Source organism: Hydra vulgaris, chromosome 03 (genome assembly GCF_038396675.1).
Source record: "Hydra vulgaris chromosome 03, alternate assembly HydraT2T_AEP".
Classification (NCBI taxonomy): Eukaryota; Metazoa; Cnidaria; class Hydrozoa; order Anthoathecata; family Hydridae; genus Hydra; species Hydra vulgaris.
In genome coordinates, this window is record NC_088922.1 from 41,751,966 (window position 1) to 41,769,948 (window position 17,983).

At 26.5% G+C, this 17,983-nt stretch overlaps 1 protein-coding gene across 3 annotated transcripts in view; it reads left to right on the forward strand.

Annotated features, from left to right (window-relative positions):
- The window catches only part of LOC100209217 (dynein axonemal heavy chain 5), a 132,397-nt gene continuing 114,414 nt past the window's right edge, over positions 1 to 17,983 (forward strand). Inside the window, exons 1-9 of one of the 3 annotated variants that reach the window (XM_065793250.1) lie at positions 1 to 115; positions 7,749 to 7,792; positions 8,048 to 8,137; positions 8,243 to 8,275; positions 9,128 to 9,190; positions 9,528 to 9,617; positions 9,771 to 9,830; positions 9,936 to 10,007; positions 10,324 to 10,425. In XM_065793250.1, the coding sequence (XP_065649322.1) occupies positions 7,790 to 7,792; positions 8,048 to 8,137; positions 8,243 to 8,275; positions 9,128 to 9,190; positions 9,528 to 9,617; positions 9,771 to 9,830; positions 9,936 to 10,007; positions 10,324 to 10,425 (513 nt within the window). In that variant the 5' untranslated portion in view covers positions 1 to 115; positions 7,749 to 7,789. Of the gene's footprint in view, positions 116 to 7,735; positions 7,793 to 8,047; positions 8,138 to 8,242; positions 8,276 to 9,127; positions 9,191 to 9,527; positions 9,618 to 9,770; positions 9,831 to 9,930; positions 10,008 to 10,084; positions 10,152 to 10,323; positions 10,426 to 17,983 lie in introns of those variants that run through there. The other 2 variants (XM_065793249.1, XM_065793251.1) reach the window with 2 other exon arrangements.

Sequence of the window (17,983 nt, forward strand, 5' to 3'; positions counted from 1 at the left end):
ATTTCAAGTTTACGGAAAAAAGTCCATTAAAAATTAAAATTTTTAGGTGTTATTTATGTAAGACTTTATAGATATCATATATGATATGCATATTTCTATAAAAGCCCCTTTATAGGTATATTATATTATTGATCAAAACCGTTATTAATAATAATATTAACCACCTAGTTTTAAATTTAATCAATTTAAAGAAATTGATCGAGTCGTTTTTAAATTATTATTTTTGTTGTTAATCTATTATAAGATCACTATTTAAGGTATTCACTTAAAGTTAATAGTTTTTATAAATATCCAATAAATATATTTTTTCAGTCTGAAAAGAATATTGCATGGCAGAATATAAATTTTCATGAGTATTCTGCATATTTATTGAGTGTTCATATATTCTTATATATATATATATATATATATATATATATATATATATATATATATATATATATATATATATATATATATATATATATATATATATATATATATATATATATATATATATATATATATATATATATATATATATATATATATATATATAAATCACCCTTCTGTACCATGTCATGATGGTTTCACCTGGTACGGCCCACCCCCTACTTTGGTAGTAGTTACTCTGGTTTAACATCAATCAATGACATCACTGATTGATGTTAAACCAGAGTAACTACTACCAAAGTCACTAGAAATGCTCAATACTTCTGAAGTAACTGGGCTTACAAAATATACAGTTTACAGTTGCCTGATAAGTCCCTTCTTCTATGGCCATCTTCTAAAATAAAATTGAATTTTGGTTCTTTCTATTTTTTAGCTATATACAATATATAGCTATATTGCAATAATTGCACTGAAATTATTATTTTTCCAGAAATACTTTTTGAAAACTTAGTCACGTCATTGCATTCATTTGCTAGCTTCCTTCCAGATCCAGGAGGCAATATATATATATACTTATTAAAAATTTTTTTCTAAAAATTCTTTTATGATTAAACTATTAAAATTTTTTACAATTTAAATAATATTAATTTTAATCAAGGAATTCCCCAAAATACTGGAGTTTTGAAAGTCATAACATCACTAAAAATTTCTAAACTTAGGTGTTCAGGAGTCCAAAAAATGGCTAGAGACTTAGAGTACTTTAGCAATAAAAATAAGAACATATAGGGAAAAGGAACTATAAATTCTGAAAGTATTTTTTCTATTTTGAATAACAGTCAGTTTTAAAAAATCTCCCAAAACCTGAAAAAACCCATTTGGGTTGGATTTTTTTTAACCCTGATATAAATTAGTAAATACACTTAATTTTTTCTTCAACAGACTGGTTCTCCTTCTGTAGATTCATCAGGCTTCCTGATAGACCTATGGAAGGTATGCTGTAAAAAACTGAAAAAGTGATATGCTATAAAGATAAGCAAAACAAATAAGCAATCACTAATCTATATACACACATATTAGCATTTTTAATTTTTTTTTTGTTTTTGTTTAATACGAGGCTAGGACTTGAAGCAATGCTATTATGATTAACTGAAAGAACAAGTATAGCAGAAATATTTTTATCATTTTTTAGGCTACCTGAATGTATAAATATATATTTTTTTATGTTAATGTTGCAATAATTTGAAAAATATACAATGATGATCCAAAAACTATATTCCGATATATTTAAATACTGCTGTTTCTCATTTAAAATATATTAAATATGAGTTGTAGAGATATAATGTTTCATTTAAAATACTCATCATACTTTACAAGTTATTTTCATAAAACTAACTACATTAACTTGATAAATTTGCAACTTCCGTGTGTGACTGTGTACATGAACTGCATTTAAATGATTGCTGTGACTCTAAGATACATAATGAAATCCTGTAACTTTCTAGAAATCTACTAATAAATCTAATAGATAATTATTTTATTTCAAAAAAAATTGTGATTTTTTGGAATTGTCTTTGTACATACACACACACATATGGGTGATTCTCCACAAAGGTAGCAATATACTGTCACCACTAATTTTTTCTTTAAAGTTAATACTATTTTTATTTTTAACGGGTACAAATAATAAATTTACAGCTCATACAATGTTAAACCAATCTAACCCAATCGAAAATAGTATTTTCAGTGAATAAATTATGTTCCACAGACTGTGACAAGTCACATCCGTGGAATATCACCACCCAGACCTTTTGCTAATCCCTACTACTTTTTTTTAATGCATAGTAAGTAATTAAAAATACATTAAAATTAGAGTTGACATTATTTTCCTCAAAACATATTTTCAAAGTAACTTTTATGTGATTGAAGCTCGTGTCACCAGTTCAAGTGTCACGTCTGTAGATAGAGTTGTTAACATTTGGTGGAGTTGTTTTGTGTTAATAAGCGTTGAAGCTTTAAAAGTTGAATTTGTTAGTGTGAGTGTGTCACATCTGTGGTAAACATTTATAGAGTATATAAATTTATTTTTTTATAAGCAATAATTTTAATTGCTAGCTATTACCTGGACATGTTTACTCGAAGGGGAACAGAGTCCTAGCCTCAAAACATAGCACCCCTTTTTGGCTTTTTCCTTTAATCTGTCACGTCTGTGGATGTCACATCTGTGGAATACAGGAAGCAACAGGCGTGACACCAGTGGAATGGACGTGACAACAAATAACAATTTTACTTGTATATGGATTTTTTAATGTCTATTTATACTATTTTTAATATTTTAAAACTTTGCTCATTTAGCCAATTAATTATTAGAAAAAAGATAAATGTTTCTAGCCTGATAGATTACAAAGATGGGAAAGATAGAGAATTGAAAAAACTAAGTATGAGAAAGGCGAAAAACTAGAGAATTGAAAAAACTAAGTATGAGAAAGGCGAGGGAGAAGATGAAAGCTGAAAATCCAGAAAAGTATGAAGAAGAAAAACAAAAAGACAGAGAAAGAAAAATAGCAACACGGAAGAAAATTCAGAAAAAAAAACTTTCAGAAAGGGGATAAAAGATCAGTAAGAAAAGGTTGGAAGGAAAGGGCCAAAAGAAGTTGAGAAATGAAAAAGAAAAGACAACAACTAATTGAATATTTGTCAACACCACCTGAAAGTCCAATTGTAAATATTCCTGTCGACAATGAACTAGACTTCAATGTACTTCCTGGTCCCAGTCAAGAATCTAGTTCCAGAAATAGCAGCGGGCTAAAAATTCGTAGAAAGTATAGAGATGGGTTAAAGAAAAAAATCCAAAAATTAGAAGAAAAAAACAAATTGTTAAAGGAAAGAGGTGATAAATACAAACAAAAGTTCTACAGACTGCAGTCTGCAGAAGATAATACTCCTCGAAAGGTGGTTAAAAAAATGACTAGTGGTACAAAATGCTCAAAGGAAGTAAAGAAAAGCTTGCTTTTTAGCGAAGTGTTAAAGACACAAATACATTCAAATTTTTCTACTGTATGTACTAACTGTAGAGATGTATTAACAAAAAGAAGATTTTTGCCAGGGTATTAAGCGGAAAGATAGTAAAGAAGTACAGACTTCAAAGAAGCCTTAACAATCTTACTTCTAGATATATCTTATCACGCAATCCATACCATACATATCAACTCTCAAATATACTGAAACAACGAAAACTTAAGATAGAAGTACAAAACTTTTTAGAAAAAGATAGTTCTAGTAGGCTTACTGCTGGGAAAAAAGAAACAATAACAAGAAACAAACTGAAAAAACAGAAAAGATTATTGAATGATACAATGTTAAATTTGTATAATGACTTTAAACAAACAAACGAGTTTAATTCAACATCTTATAGCACATTTTGTAAATTGAGACTCTTTTGGGTTGTTCAACCAGACTTCCGTAAACAAGATACTTGTCTTTGTATTGACCATGAGAATTTTGCTTTGGTTCTTGAAAAGTTGTATACTTTAAAGATGTTAGCATATAAATATCCCACTGACTTGCTAAAATGTATAACATGTGATGGCGAGCTGAGAGAATTGTGCCTAGAATGAAAATGTGGAGTATGCTGTTTAAACAAAAAAACAGTTTGTAAAGAATTTGAGAATGAACAAGCAACATTCCCCAATGGTCTAAAAAAAGAGTTGAAGTTTTGGTAAAAGGTAAAATGAAGACATGTTTCGAAACTGTAAAAGAAGAGTTAACATTAACTAAAAAACAGCTGTTTTTACATTTTATTAATAACATGTTGGAAAAGTTTATGAGGCATGTATGCAATATAAAACACCAGTACAAAGCTACATCAGAAATAAAAAAAACTTGGGGCCTAGGGATATTTTCATTCATTGTGATTTTTCAGAAAATTACAATTGCAAATACTCAAAAGAAATTCAATCGCTCCATTTTGGTGGATCAAGAAACCAAGCGTCAATCCATACAGTTGTGGCGTACTATTACAATATTTCTGAAAACAAAATAAAGGCCAAATCTTACTGTACATTTTCAGATAACAGGCAACACGACTTTGTTGGGATTTAAAGCTTGTTATTAATGACTTGAAAGAAAAGCTGCCTATCATTGAAACAGTTCATTTTCTTAGCGATAGTACTTCTCAACAGTACCGAAACAAGTGCATGTTCTATTTGCTAGGTACTTTTTTTCGAAAAGAGTTTGGAGCTAAAACAATGAGATGGCATTTCACAGAAAAGGGGCACGGAAAAGGTGCCCCTGATGGAATAGGGGGATGTATCAAAAGAACGGCAGACAGAATAATAGGACAAAGGAAAGATATTCATGATATTAATTGTTTGGTTGAAGAAATAAAAGATAAGTGTCCAAGTATAACCATCTATACTATTAAAATAACAGATTTCAATCTCTATGAGAAAAGTGTACCCAAAAACCTAACAACTTTCAAGGGGACATTACAAGTTCATGAGGTGTTTTGGAGTTCCACTAAAAAAGAAACGTTGTATATAAGAAGGCTGACATGCACTAAATGTGACAATGGTACAAAATGCAATCACTATAGTATTGGAGAAGTACTAATCCCTACTGAATCTTTGACAGATCTTCATCAATCAAGAATGTTTGAACATTAATATTTAGTTTTTCAGCAAGCCTTGTATTTTCATAAAATATTGAAATAAGTTGTGCATCAAAAACCTTATTTAACTGTTATTTAATTTTGTAATTTTTTTTTTATAAATAATTTTATTTGCTTCTGTTTTAAGAAATTCCTTAACATACTTTACCAGGTCAACAATCCTTGAAAAGGTAGAAAGCACTTGCTGAAGGAACAATATCCAAAGGTTTGGTACAAGAAAACCAAGGCCCAAGTAAATGTAAAAAGAAAAAGACAAGACTTAGTTATCACAGTGTTTATGGCGATAGTGAGAAGGACAGCTTGTCTATTAAAATGAATGACTTTGTGATAGTGAAGTTTCAAACTTCCGAAAAAATTGTCAAATACTATGTTGGGTTAATTCAAGCCTTAGTTGCAGATGGAAATGAGTTTGTCATAAATTTTTTGAGAAGATCTGGCCAGAAATTTTTCACCTTTCCGGAGAAAGATGACAACTCTGTCATTGATAAAAGCGATGTAGTGTTTGTATTGTGCCAGCCAAACCTCAACAACAGGGGGCAATACAGTTTTCCACAAGATTTACAATTCAAAAACATTTGCTAATTTACGTACTAATAACAGCTAATAAAAACTTATACTATTTTATGTTAGCTAATAAAAACTATTGATTACAGATGGTTATTATTTTTGAAAATTATTTGAACAACACTTATAGGTGTTACAGCATAAGTGATATTACTCTTAACGTCAAGTCTGTGGGTTACGCTATAAGTTTTTAATTTTTTTTTAGTAAACTGACATTTAACGAGTTGTGTGGACACTTTCAAATGATTAAATATACTCAAAGCTATAACCACAAAAAATTTGGTTTAAAAAATTTAATATTTAATTTTTATAAAATTAACTATTGAAACTGTTACTTTTCTGGAGACAGACCCATATACACACACACGTATATATATATATATATATATATATATATATATATATATATATATATATATATATATATATATATATATATATATATATATATATATATATATATATATATTTATATATATATATATATAAATATATATACATATAATATAATATATTAGTTACTGTTACCTGCAGTACCAAAAATTAGTTATATGCTTATATTTATAATAGAATATTGATACTCAGAGTTTCATATTTTACCACAATCATCAGACAAGTAGTAAAAAGTTTTTGCTATGATTTGTTTAGTAGAAGTTACCGCTTATATATGTGTTTTAGATTGTTTAGGGGCAGAAATTGTTTAATAGTTAAGGTTAATGTTAGTAATAGTTTATTTAATAGTTAGTTACTGTTAATATTTATGAAACAGCTAGACATTTTAATGGTTTATTATTTATATATATATATATATATATATATATATATATATATATATATATATATATATATATATATATATATATATATATATATATATAAATATATATATATATATATGTATATATATATATATATATATATATATATATATATATATATATATATATATATGTATATATATATATATATATGTATATAATATATAGATATAAAAATTAAAAAAATATATATAAAGGTATTAATTTAGTTATGAAATATATTCATGAGCTATGTGTGAATGGTTTTTTAATAAGCTTAAAGATGCATTAAATAAGATAATATATTATTTCTTAGATTGTTTGGGTTTTTAGTGAGCTTTGTAATTTTTAGTAATTTATTTACATGATGGCAATTAGATATAATTTCCATTTGTTTGTTTAGAAGTTCTTAGGGGGTTTTAGATATGATATTGTTGTGAATCCTTTATATAAGCATAGTGGGCATTATTGAGTTGGGGTACAGATTTCAAGATAGACCATGTAAAAATAGGGGTTTCATTAAATTTGGTTATTAAATCCTAAACATAGTCAGATGCGGTGATTTTTTTATATTTAAAGTTATTCTATGATGACTTATTATTATATCTGGTTTTCCACTCACCTTCTGTTAGTCCAATATAAATTTTGTCATAGCTGCAGCAGAGTGTAAGAGTTAGTTTTGGTAGGCATTCTTTTATTAAAAAATTTTTTTTTTTCTATTTATTTCAGTCTTGTTCTTTTAATGTTAAATTTAAAATTAAATAGTATCTGAAAATGTATATTGTTAAAAGTATATATATAATTAAAAGAATCTATACATTTGCCAACTCTTTTTGCTTTCTATTTTCTATATGGTTTTTTTTGAAAAAGAAGAAAAAAAACAAAGAATAATGAAAAAAATGATTGCTGCTCCAACCCAAACCTTTAGTTGATGTAGCAGCACCTCTTGCATGTTTTCCGTATTTAGTCAGTCAGTTTATATATTAAAGCCCCCGGCAGACCCCTATTTCAGACTGCTCACCAAAGTATGCATATATGTGTATGCATATATGTGTATATATATATGTATTATATATATATATATATATATATATATATATATTATATATATATATATATATATATATATATATATATATATATATATATATATATATATATATATATATATATATATATATATATATATATATATATATATATATATATATATATATATATATATATATATATATATATATATATATATATATATATATATATATATATATATATATATGAATATGTTTCAATAGACAGCAGGCTATGGTTAATTTTTACCCTTGCATTCATAATGATTTTTTATTTAGTTGTAAGAAAAAACTTTTGATGTAGCAAGATTTTGACAAAAATGGTATGTTAAAAATAATTAGTCATTGTTTTTTTAAGTATATATAAGTTAATATTAATTTTAATGATGATGATAATGATGACGATGATAATCGTGATAGTGATGATGGTAATAGTAATGATGGTGATAATGAGATATGAATTAGCAAAATATCTAAAGAGTACTTAGCAAGAAAAAATGTCACCTATTTTATAATGGAAATTAAGTATTAAATTTTAGAAATTATTTTTTTAAATATGTATTTTATCATTGTTTTAGCGAAAAATTTCTGTGCTTAATGACACACGAGATCCTAAAAGATTTTTACAACAAGAAAGATTTCAAAAAATTGAATTAAATAGAGTCAAGGTAAGTAGTAGAATCATGTTGCTGTTTTTATGATTTATAATAATATTTTGACTTTTTATTTAAGTTCAATGTATTTTTTCATTTTGTTAAAATTCTTTTTTTTAGTTGGATGATCGACATAACTATGTCTTTATGAAGGTTATTTTTTTTATATTTATTTTCACTGTTACAACGTAAACCTTTCATATAAGTAACATTTACTTGACATTTAATTGGATTTGTGCCAAAATTGACTATAGCAATGTATTATAAAACATGAAAGTTTAAAAAATGTGCCAAACTGACAAAACTGCATAAAATTTCAAATCATTATTTAAAAAATTTGATTAAATTTATTATTTTAGGCTCGTAATTTTAAAAATTTGCATTCCAAGTAATTTTGGTTTTTGCATCTAAAGTAACTAAGTTAAATATGCTGTTATGTTTAAGTTATGCCAGTTTAAACATGTTATAAATTTGGATGATGTTATTGTATGTTTTTAAAATGATAATTGTTTACTTTATATGTAAAAGCAAAAAAAAAAAAGTTAAATTTGTAATTTTTTTAGCTTTTACAAAGTTGATAATAAAGCAAGAGTTTTTTATAAAAATGGCTTGCTTTCATTGATTTACATTTATTTTTTAATTATTTTTTTATATAATTTTATTATTATTTATTTGTTAAGTAAAAGTTTTAACAGGATATACATTTCAGTAATAAAAACTCCTTATTTAAATCGATAGTTCGAAACTCGTGAGGTTTAATGACAATAATGGAATTTAACTGTTAGCTTTTTCTCTATGAAATTTGATTAATGGCTGCAAAAACTATACAGCATGTATATGTAATCACATATAAATTACAAACAATGTTTTTTAAAAAAAAACCCTATCCTGTTCTCTCAATAAGAGGTTGCTGACATGTCATTCAGTTTTATTTTGTTGTTGTTATTTTTTTGTTTTTTTATTAATTTACAAATTATTTTATAATCTTTTTTATATCAAATGAAGATTTCACAAGTAATTTTTCTTGATGAGCAAGCAGTACAAGAGCATTTGCTGAACGATGAAAAGGTAAACTTTTGTTTTCAAATTTTTATTTTAAATTTAAAACATGAATTATGTGTGTGATAATTGATCTCAAGTTTTGTTATTTGTGCACTAAAAATTTGGGTAAATTTTATTGTTAAAAATTAAATTATAAGATTATAAATACAGGTTCTGTTAAAATAAAAATTTACCCATAACAAATGTATGCAAAAATGTTTACCATAACATTTTTTACCACATTTCATCATAAAGGTTTTAGGCAAAACCAATTTGTTATATACCAGTTTATAAAATTTATAGAAAATATATCGCCCTTTTTGGTATTATGATATATCTTTTTTAAACACACTTTAATTTGTAGTTTGACTTGTTTGAAAAGTTCTTTTGTAAAAATGGCATGAGAACATTAATGTTCTATTACCAACCATGCATAGTGCCAATGGCAACCACGGTATGCATTTTTAAAACATTTTTTAAAAACATTTTTCTTTAGTGGTGTAATTATAAATTGGCAGCATGATTTTATGATAATATAAATGGCATATAAAATAATGAATAACCTCATTAAAATAATGAATCTAATTAAAATTGAAAATTTTTTTAGAATGTAGAAACACCCTCCAATGGGGCAAATAAGTTGTTCATTGCATCAGGTACTTCCCAGGTAGTATTTTATTTCAAGAGATTTTTTTTGACTTTATTTATTTTGATTTTTATCATATCTTTTTATTACTTGAATTATAACCATTGTTTTGATTTATATTCCCAGCGTTTGACTGGAACCTGTATGGTTTTTCTACGTAATTCTACTGAATCAATTACCACATTAAATATTGCGCAGGTATGCTGTAGAAAAAAAAAAAAGATTTATGTGTTTTATGGTGGTTTTATCTGTTAATTTTTTTGTTTTGTTTTTAGTAGTTACTAATATCTAATGATCACTAACTATGTATGAGAATCTATTAGAGATTAAAACTAATTTTATGTGGGTATTTGCTATGTTTTATAAACCTATTTTTATTTTTATCATTTTTTTAATAACATAATTATGTTAATTATTTTTTAAAACATAAATAGTAATCTGGTTTAACTAATTATATGAATTTAAAAAAAAAAAATTCTTGATATTGAAAGTTATCACATATTGTTATTGAAAGGAAACTAATTTTATGAGCTTAAGCTGTACAAATGGAAACCTTTACAGTGATATTGAGTTGATTTTGCAAGGTGTGTTAATTCCATCTATCAAATCTATTAAGGTTTGTAATTCTTATTTATAATTGGTAAATTCATTTTTTTATGTCACAAATTCAATAATTTATAATGTTAAAATTTATAATTATTTATTATGTTAATAATTACATGCTTATTTGAATAATAAAATTGTTAAATGTGCTGACTCTGAGCATGAGAATGACATCTAATATAAAAAGAAAGTTTTTTATGACCATAGTATACTTATGCAACAATGGTCAGATTTATGGTGTATGTATGTAATGAAATATAATTCTATACAATTTTTAGCCGGTGTAGATGTATTTATAATACATTGTTTCCAGTTTAGGTTGTTGAATACTGGATCTTCTTAACTCATTAGATGGGTTTAGCTTGTGTCTCTGTTTTTATGGCTAAGCAACTCACTCTATTATCTCCTAATGAGGGTACAGTTCTAAAACACAGTTTTATGGTACTTAGGCCGGCTGGTAGTCAGGTTTCCTGAACTCTGTGGTAGCTCTCAGAGAGGCTGATTCCATCAACAGTTGTAAAATATCAGAGTACTAACATGTGTTGGACATAGATGGTGTCCCTGTTTGTATTTTTGGTGTACATTGTTGAGGCCACATTTGGAGCCCTTTGTTAAAGCTTAGGGTTTATTTGTAGTAATAAAGCAATTGCATTGACTATTAGATAGTGTACTGAGTACAATCTGTGTTTTGAGTCAAGTTCTTTAACCAATTTAAAAAATGACTAAAGTATCAAAAACTATAAAACACAAAAAACAATTGTCATCACCAAGTTCACTAAATCTATCATTCACTAATATTCGTGGTCTTCAAAGTAAATTTTCTCCTGTTGAGTCTTATCTCTTGCAAAGTTCATCAGACCTACTTGCTCTTTGTGAGACTAATTTGAGTTTTGCTGTCTCATCTTGTGATGTTAATGTTAATGGTTATTTTCCTTTAAGTCGTAAAGACTCCAATAGTTATATGCTTAGCCTGGGCATCTACATTCTTAAAAATTCACTCATTTGTAGGGAAACTAAGTTTAAATCTACAGACTATTCTTTTATGGGCTTTCATTTAGCAACACTTCTCTCTATTGCCTTTCTTTTTCTCTCTATCACTCTCTTTCATATTAAGACTGTACTTTTTTCGATGTCATTTCTGATCAAATTGACCAAGGCCTTTCTCTTTATCCTTTAGCCAATATTATTATTGTTGGTGACTTTAATGCTCATCACACTGAATGGCTTGGTTCTAGTGTCAGTGACTCTGCAGGTATTAAGACCCACAACTTTTTCCTTTCTCAATCTCTAACACAAATAGTCAACTTTCCAACTCACTTTACAGACAATCCAAATTATTTATCTTCTCTACTTGACTTATGTCTTGTTTCTGGTCCTAATCAGTGCTCAGTTTCTCCACATTCACCCTTAGGTGCTTCTGATCACAGTTTGATCTCTCTAAAATTTTTATCTCATTCTTCTTCATCATCAAAATCCCCTTATCTTTGTACCTCTTACAACTACCTTAAAGCTGACCCTCTCTGTGTTTTTCTTCGTGATAGGCTTTGGGTAGAAATCTTCCTCTTGACAAACGTGCTTTTTATGTATCATTTTTGATTCAGGCTGGCTTGAAATCTTTTATTCTCTCTAGACAATTCCAAGTCAAGCCTCACTCTTCTCCATGGTTTTCCTCTCATTGTGTTGATGTAATTTCCAATCTTAACCATTACTTCCATATCTATCGCCTAAACAATTCTCCAGAAAACAGACATCTGTTTATTATTTTTAGAAACCATTGTACAAAATATTTATCTAATGCTGGAGAATCTTTCATTCTTGTCTTGAAAGAAGCTAACATTTTCTGATTGCTTGGAGAGGGCATTTAAACTTGAAAAAGATCTCTCTTCTTCTACAGCATGGGGCTCTCAGTAGCTGATGAAATTTAACTCAGATAAAGCTCAATTTTTTTCAGCTAATCGTTATCCCAACAATTTAGATCTATATTTATGAACAGTAGTGTGCTCAATGAGTCATCTACCCTTCATCTTCTAAGATAAACTTTTACTTCCAATCTTTCTTGGAAACCATATATCAAATCCATTGCAAATTAGCATCTGCTAAGTTTGCATCTCTTTATCGTGCTGGCCCCTTTCTTACTTTACTTATGGATTTTATTCTTTATCTCAATAAATCTCAAATCCTTCCTTGTATTGAATACTGTTGCCATATCTGGAGCATATCTTCGAATGATATTCTTTATCCTTTAGGCAAGGTGCAAAAGCACATTGTAAACATAGATGGACCTGCTCCTGCAGCTAACTTTTATCATATTGTCATAATGTTGCATCTCTTTCTCTTTTCTATAAATACTATAATAGGTGCTGCTCTAAAGAGCTAGTGTCTCTTGTGCCATCTACTGAAATTCATTCTTGTGTTACTTGTCGTTCAATTAAGTCTCATCTTTTTACTGTGACTGTTCCTAAATGCCCCAAAAACTCTTATTTGTCTAGTTTTTTTCCTTGAACATCAGTTCCTTAGAATTTGCTCCATTTCTCTTGTTTTCCGGATTCATATAATTTGCAATCTGTTAATCGTTATCTTGCTTTATAAACTTCATCTTCTCTCTTTCTGTAACTTCCAATTCTAATAGTGGTTGATTACAGCTTTGTTAGAATTGAAGAATTTGCAGTGATCTAATGCAAAATGTACAGAATAGTATATGTTTATGACCATGTTGTTACAAAAAGTAATAACTTTAACCACAAACAGACTGTTCAATTAAAAGAAAAAGTAGAAATCTTAATTTTAGGTTTGCAAGAGAATATGTTTCAAATCGTAATGCAAGGCATACCTTTTTTATAAATCAAGTATGTAGTGCATGGAATAATTTGGAATATCAAACTGTTTATTTGAAAACATTAAATTCCTATAAATACAAAAAGATAAAAGATAAAAGTAAACTTTAGCTAAAAAAATTGCTTCAACATTTTTATTAATTCATAGTCAATGCTAAACTTTTTTAAATTTTATTTCTGAAATTTTATTATTCTCATTTGGAAATTTTATTATTCTCATATGGAAATTTTATTATTCTCATATGGAAATTTTATTATTCTCATATGGAAATTTTTTTATTCTCATATGGAAATTTTATTATTCTCATATGGAAATTTTATTATATTATTTTATTATATGGAGATTTTCACAGCTTTAGTGTATGCTTAGAACTCAACTGATAATTAAATCTATTAAATATTATAAAAATATTTCAAAATGCAAACTTTATCTTATCAAAACGATTAAGTTGGTTTGATTTTTTTTCTTTTAAAATTGAGCTCGTATTTTTTGAAGAAAAATAACTGAAAATTTGGGTGTCACAAAGTTCAAGAATAGCATTTTGAAAAGGGTTTTCAAAAAGTTTTTAATTCAACTACCTTTTTCAATTTGTTTTTATTTTAGCGCAATACACACATTTTTAAATGTGTTTAACCAGTTTAATGTGGTTCTATGTGGAACCATGGGTGTTAAATCTAAAAACCAGAAGATTAAAAAAATTAGACCTACAAATGAATCAGTTTACGCTAAAAAGGGTTCAGTCACAATAATTGAAAAATTGAATTAATAATGGTTTGGGGGTTTCAAGAATAGCTTTCAACTGTTTATGCTAAAAGAAGATATGTCAGTTGCTTGATTGCTGTGGTAACAAACAGTCTAGAAATAACAAATGGTTCAATAACTACATAAAAAAAGTGATTATTTTCTCAGCTGTGATAATGTTGGTCGATCAACAATTAATGATTGTCTGCTTTTGAAAAATAATGTTTTGATCTCACAATAAATATAAAAATAATGTTTTGATCTCACAATAAATATAAAAATAATGTTTTGATCTCACAATAAATATAAAAACAATGTTTTGATCTCACAATAAATATAAAAACAATGTTTTGATCTCACAATAAATATAAAAATAATGTTTTGATCTCACAATAAATATAAAAATAATGTTTTGATCTCACAATAAATATAAAAATAATGTTTTGATCTCACAATAAATATAAAAATAATGTTTTGATCTCACAATAAATATAAAAATAATGTTTTGATCTCACAATAAATATAAAAATAATGTTTTGATCTCACAATAAATATAAAAATAATGTTTTGATCTCACAATAAATATAAAAATAATGTTTTGATCTCACAATAAATATAAAAATAATGTTTTGATCTCACAATAAATATAAAAATAATGTTTTGATCTCACAATAAATATAAAAATAATGTTTTGATCTCACAATAAATATAAAAACAATGTTTTGATCTCACAATAAATATAAAAACAATGTTTTGATCTCACAATAAATATAAAAATAATGTTTTGATCTCACAATAAATATAAAAATAATGTTTTGATCTCACAATAAATATAAAAATAATGTTTTGATCTCACAATAAATATAAAAATAATGTTTTGATCTCACAATAAATATAAAAATAATGTTTTGATCTCACAATAAATATAAAAATAATGTTTTGATCTCACAATAAATATAAAAATAATGTTTTGATCTCACAATAAATATAAAAATAATGTTTTGATCTCACAATAAATATAAAAATAATGTTTTGATCTCACAATAAATATAAAAATAATGTTTTGATCTCACAATAAATATAAAAATAATGTTTTGATCTCACAATAAATATAAAAATAATGTTTTGATCTCACAATAAATATAAAAAAAGGGCAAAAGTATCACCGAATAAGCAAAAATGAAAAATGATAAAAAATACAGAACATTTTTGATTGGCGAAATAAATGTAGTTTGAGATCATAGTTTTCTTTTCTGATTTTAAGTTCTGAAAAAAGAAGTCTTTAATTAGTTAATTAAATGTTAATCAATTTTTATAAATGAATTTAATTTTGATTATGATTGAATTTTTTTGAATGAAATGAGTTTGAAATAATAAATAGAAATGTTAATTTCTTTTGTAATAATAACTAGAAATGTTAATTTCTTTCGTAATAATAACTAGAAATGTTAATTTCTTTCGTAATAATAACTAGAAATGTTAATTTCTTTCGTTATAATAACTAGAAATGTTAATTTCTTTCGTAAAAATTTAAGCATTAAACTTTTTACTTTTGCTTAAGTTGTATAATAATCTCAAAAGGTTGAGATCAAAAGAACACCAAAACGATGTAATTTTTTTTGTTTTAAGTGATAGTTGATTAAATAGAAAGTATGAAATAACCAAGTTCATAAAATGGAGGAAGACAAAATACAACAAATAGTTTACAACAAATACAACAAACAGTCATTTAGTAAGAAATAAGTATCTGAATCAACCGCAAAGAAAAACTAAAACTTTTTATACTTTCATAAGAAAGATTATTTTTTCACATTATTTTGACTCACCCAAAACAAAAAGTTTTTTTAACAAAAATGGAATTTCCATTTAGCTCTTCTATAAAAAAAATGCATATAGCATTTTTTTTATAAAAAATTGACCCACTAGCAAAAAATTTTTTGTTCAGAAATCAGAAATTAATCTACCACCAGATTAGATAAAAAAAGTTATTTATTTTTTTCTCAGCGGGTGTTTTTAGTTAAAAGTCAAGATTTAATTTTTTTAAGAAAAAAGTGAAACTTTACTTTTTTCTTAGAAGGTTATTAAAAATCTATCATTTGTTCTGCGCAATTCAAAATAATCTACTGTATAGAGATGAAATAAACAGCTGTATGGAAAAGTGAAATAATTTATTGAGAGATAAAAGCAAAATAAAAAAATTTATATTGTGATTTATTAAAGGATAATTTTTTTAAATAATGATTTTTTTTAAATCAGCAATTTTTTGTAGATTATCTGGCTTTAAAACAATATCTCTATAAAAGTATTATGCAAAATTAAAAAGTGTAACACATAAGGTGTTTTACAGTTACTAAATTTAGGTGAGAATTAAAAAAATTAAATTTGATCATCCAGAAAAAATTTGGTTGTCTACTTTTCAATATTTTTCATTTCAGCTCATCAGTGTTAATCAGCAAACTTTAAATTTTTATTTCCAACGCTGTTTTCTAACAGTTTTGCAGTTAATAAAAAAGGGTCAATGTCTCTTTTTGATCAACACTCAAGCATGTCAGTTTGATGAAAACAACATTTATGAGAAATAATTAATAGAAATTTAATAGAAATAAGCTTAAGAGGATTATGAGAAAAATAAAACTTTTTGGGTCACAATGAAAAACATCTACGCAATCTTAAAAAATGTGCAACATTTTTTGCATGAACAATCAATTTAATCTACATGAACAATCACTTTAATCTACAAGGAGTTTAGAGGAAAAAAACATTTCACTAATTTTTTAAAAAATTTGTAAATTTCTACCATCAAGTTACAGGCCAATATCACTAACATCATAGTCTGCAAAATCATGGTGAGTTTTATACTTGAATGTTTTGCATGACACAAAATCTCATATCTAAAGGTCAGCATGGTTTTCTTCCTAAATGAGGATGTTTTACAAATCTTCTGGAAGCATGTGACATACACAAGGCATATACTAAGGGTTCTTTGCTGAAAAGATACTCAGATTTGGCCAAAGTATTTGACAGTCCCACATAAATGATTGTTACAGAAACTGCAAGCTTATGGTATCAAAGGCACCCTGCTAAAATGAATTGAGAAATGGTTAACTAGTTAAAGAGAGTAGTATTAGAGCAATTAACATTTGAATGGGCTCCAGTGATTTTGTATGTGTTGCAGGGCTTAGTTATTATCTTATTTTTTACCATTTTTTAGGACATAGTAAATCATACTAAAGTGGTAAATGCAAGCCTCCTTCAAGCTGACAAAACTGGTGACTAATTGGACAAGTGAAATATGCATTTTAAAGTTGATAATTGTAGAGTTATGCCTGTTGGATGTATCAACAAATCAGATACTTCTATAAAGCTTTTTTACATTTTTTTTCAATCTACTTTTCACATTTCTTTCTAACTAAATTTCTGCTCTTGCTTGAATTTTTGTCTCAAAATGGTAAGTTACTTTATCTTCTTTTAGTTTCCAAATTCTGCATTTACTCACAAAGACCTATTTCTTTTTTTCAGTTTTTTCACTAGTTTTTTGTCACAAATAACTGATTAATTGTGAATCAACTGATAAACTGTGCTGTGGAAACTTTATCTTGTTACTCTTATGCTACCTCATGTTTCCCTTTCTGAATTAAGACATTGTCCACTTGTGACTCATTTACTAGTCACTTGCGTGATTTATAAGTAATTTTGTTGATCTTTTTTTGTTAACTATTTTTTAACTGTAAAACAAATAATGCTTAAGTTTAAGAACATTATTAATAAATTTAAAAAAAACAAAAACATTTCCTTCTGCATTGATTTAGTCGTTTTTAGAGGTGTGCTGGAACCAATATATGCCGGGTCCCCAATTCCGAGTACCCGGTGGTGAAAACCGGGTCCGAGACCGGGCACCCGGCACCGAGTCCATTAAAAAAAGTAAAAATGAAAAAAAATTTAAACAAATAAAAAATAATTTAGACAACACTTTTGCTGTATTTCATTTTAATTTC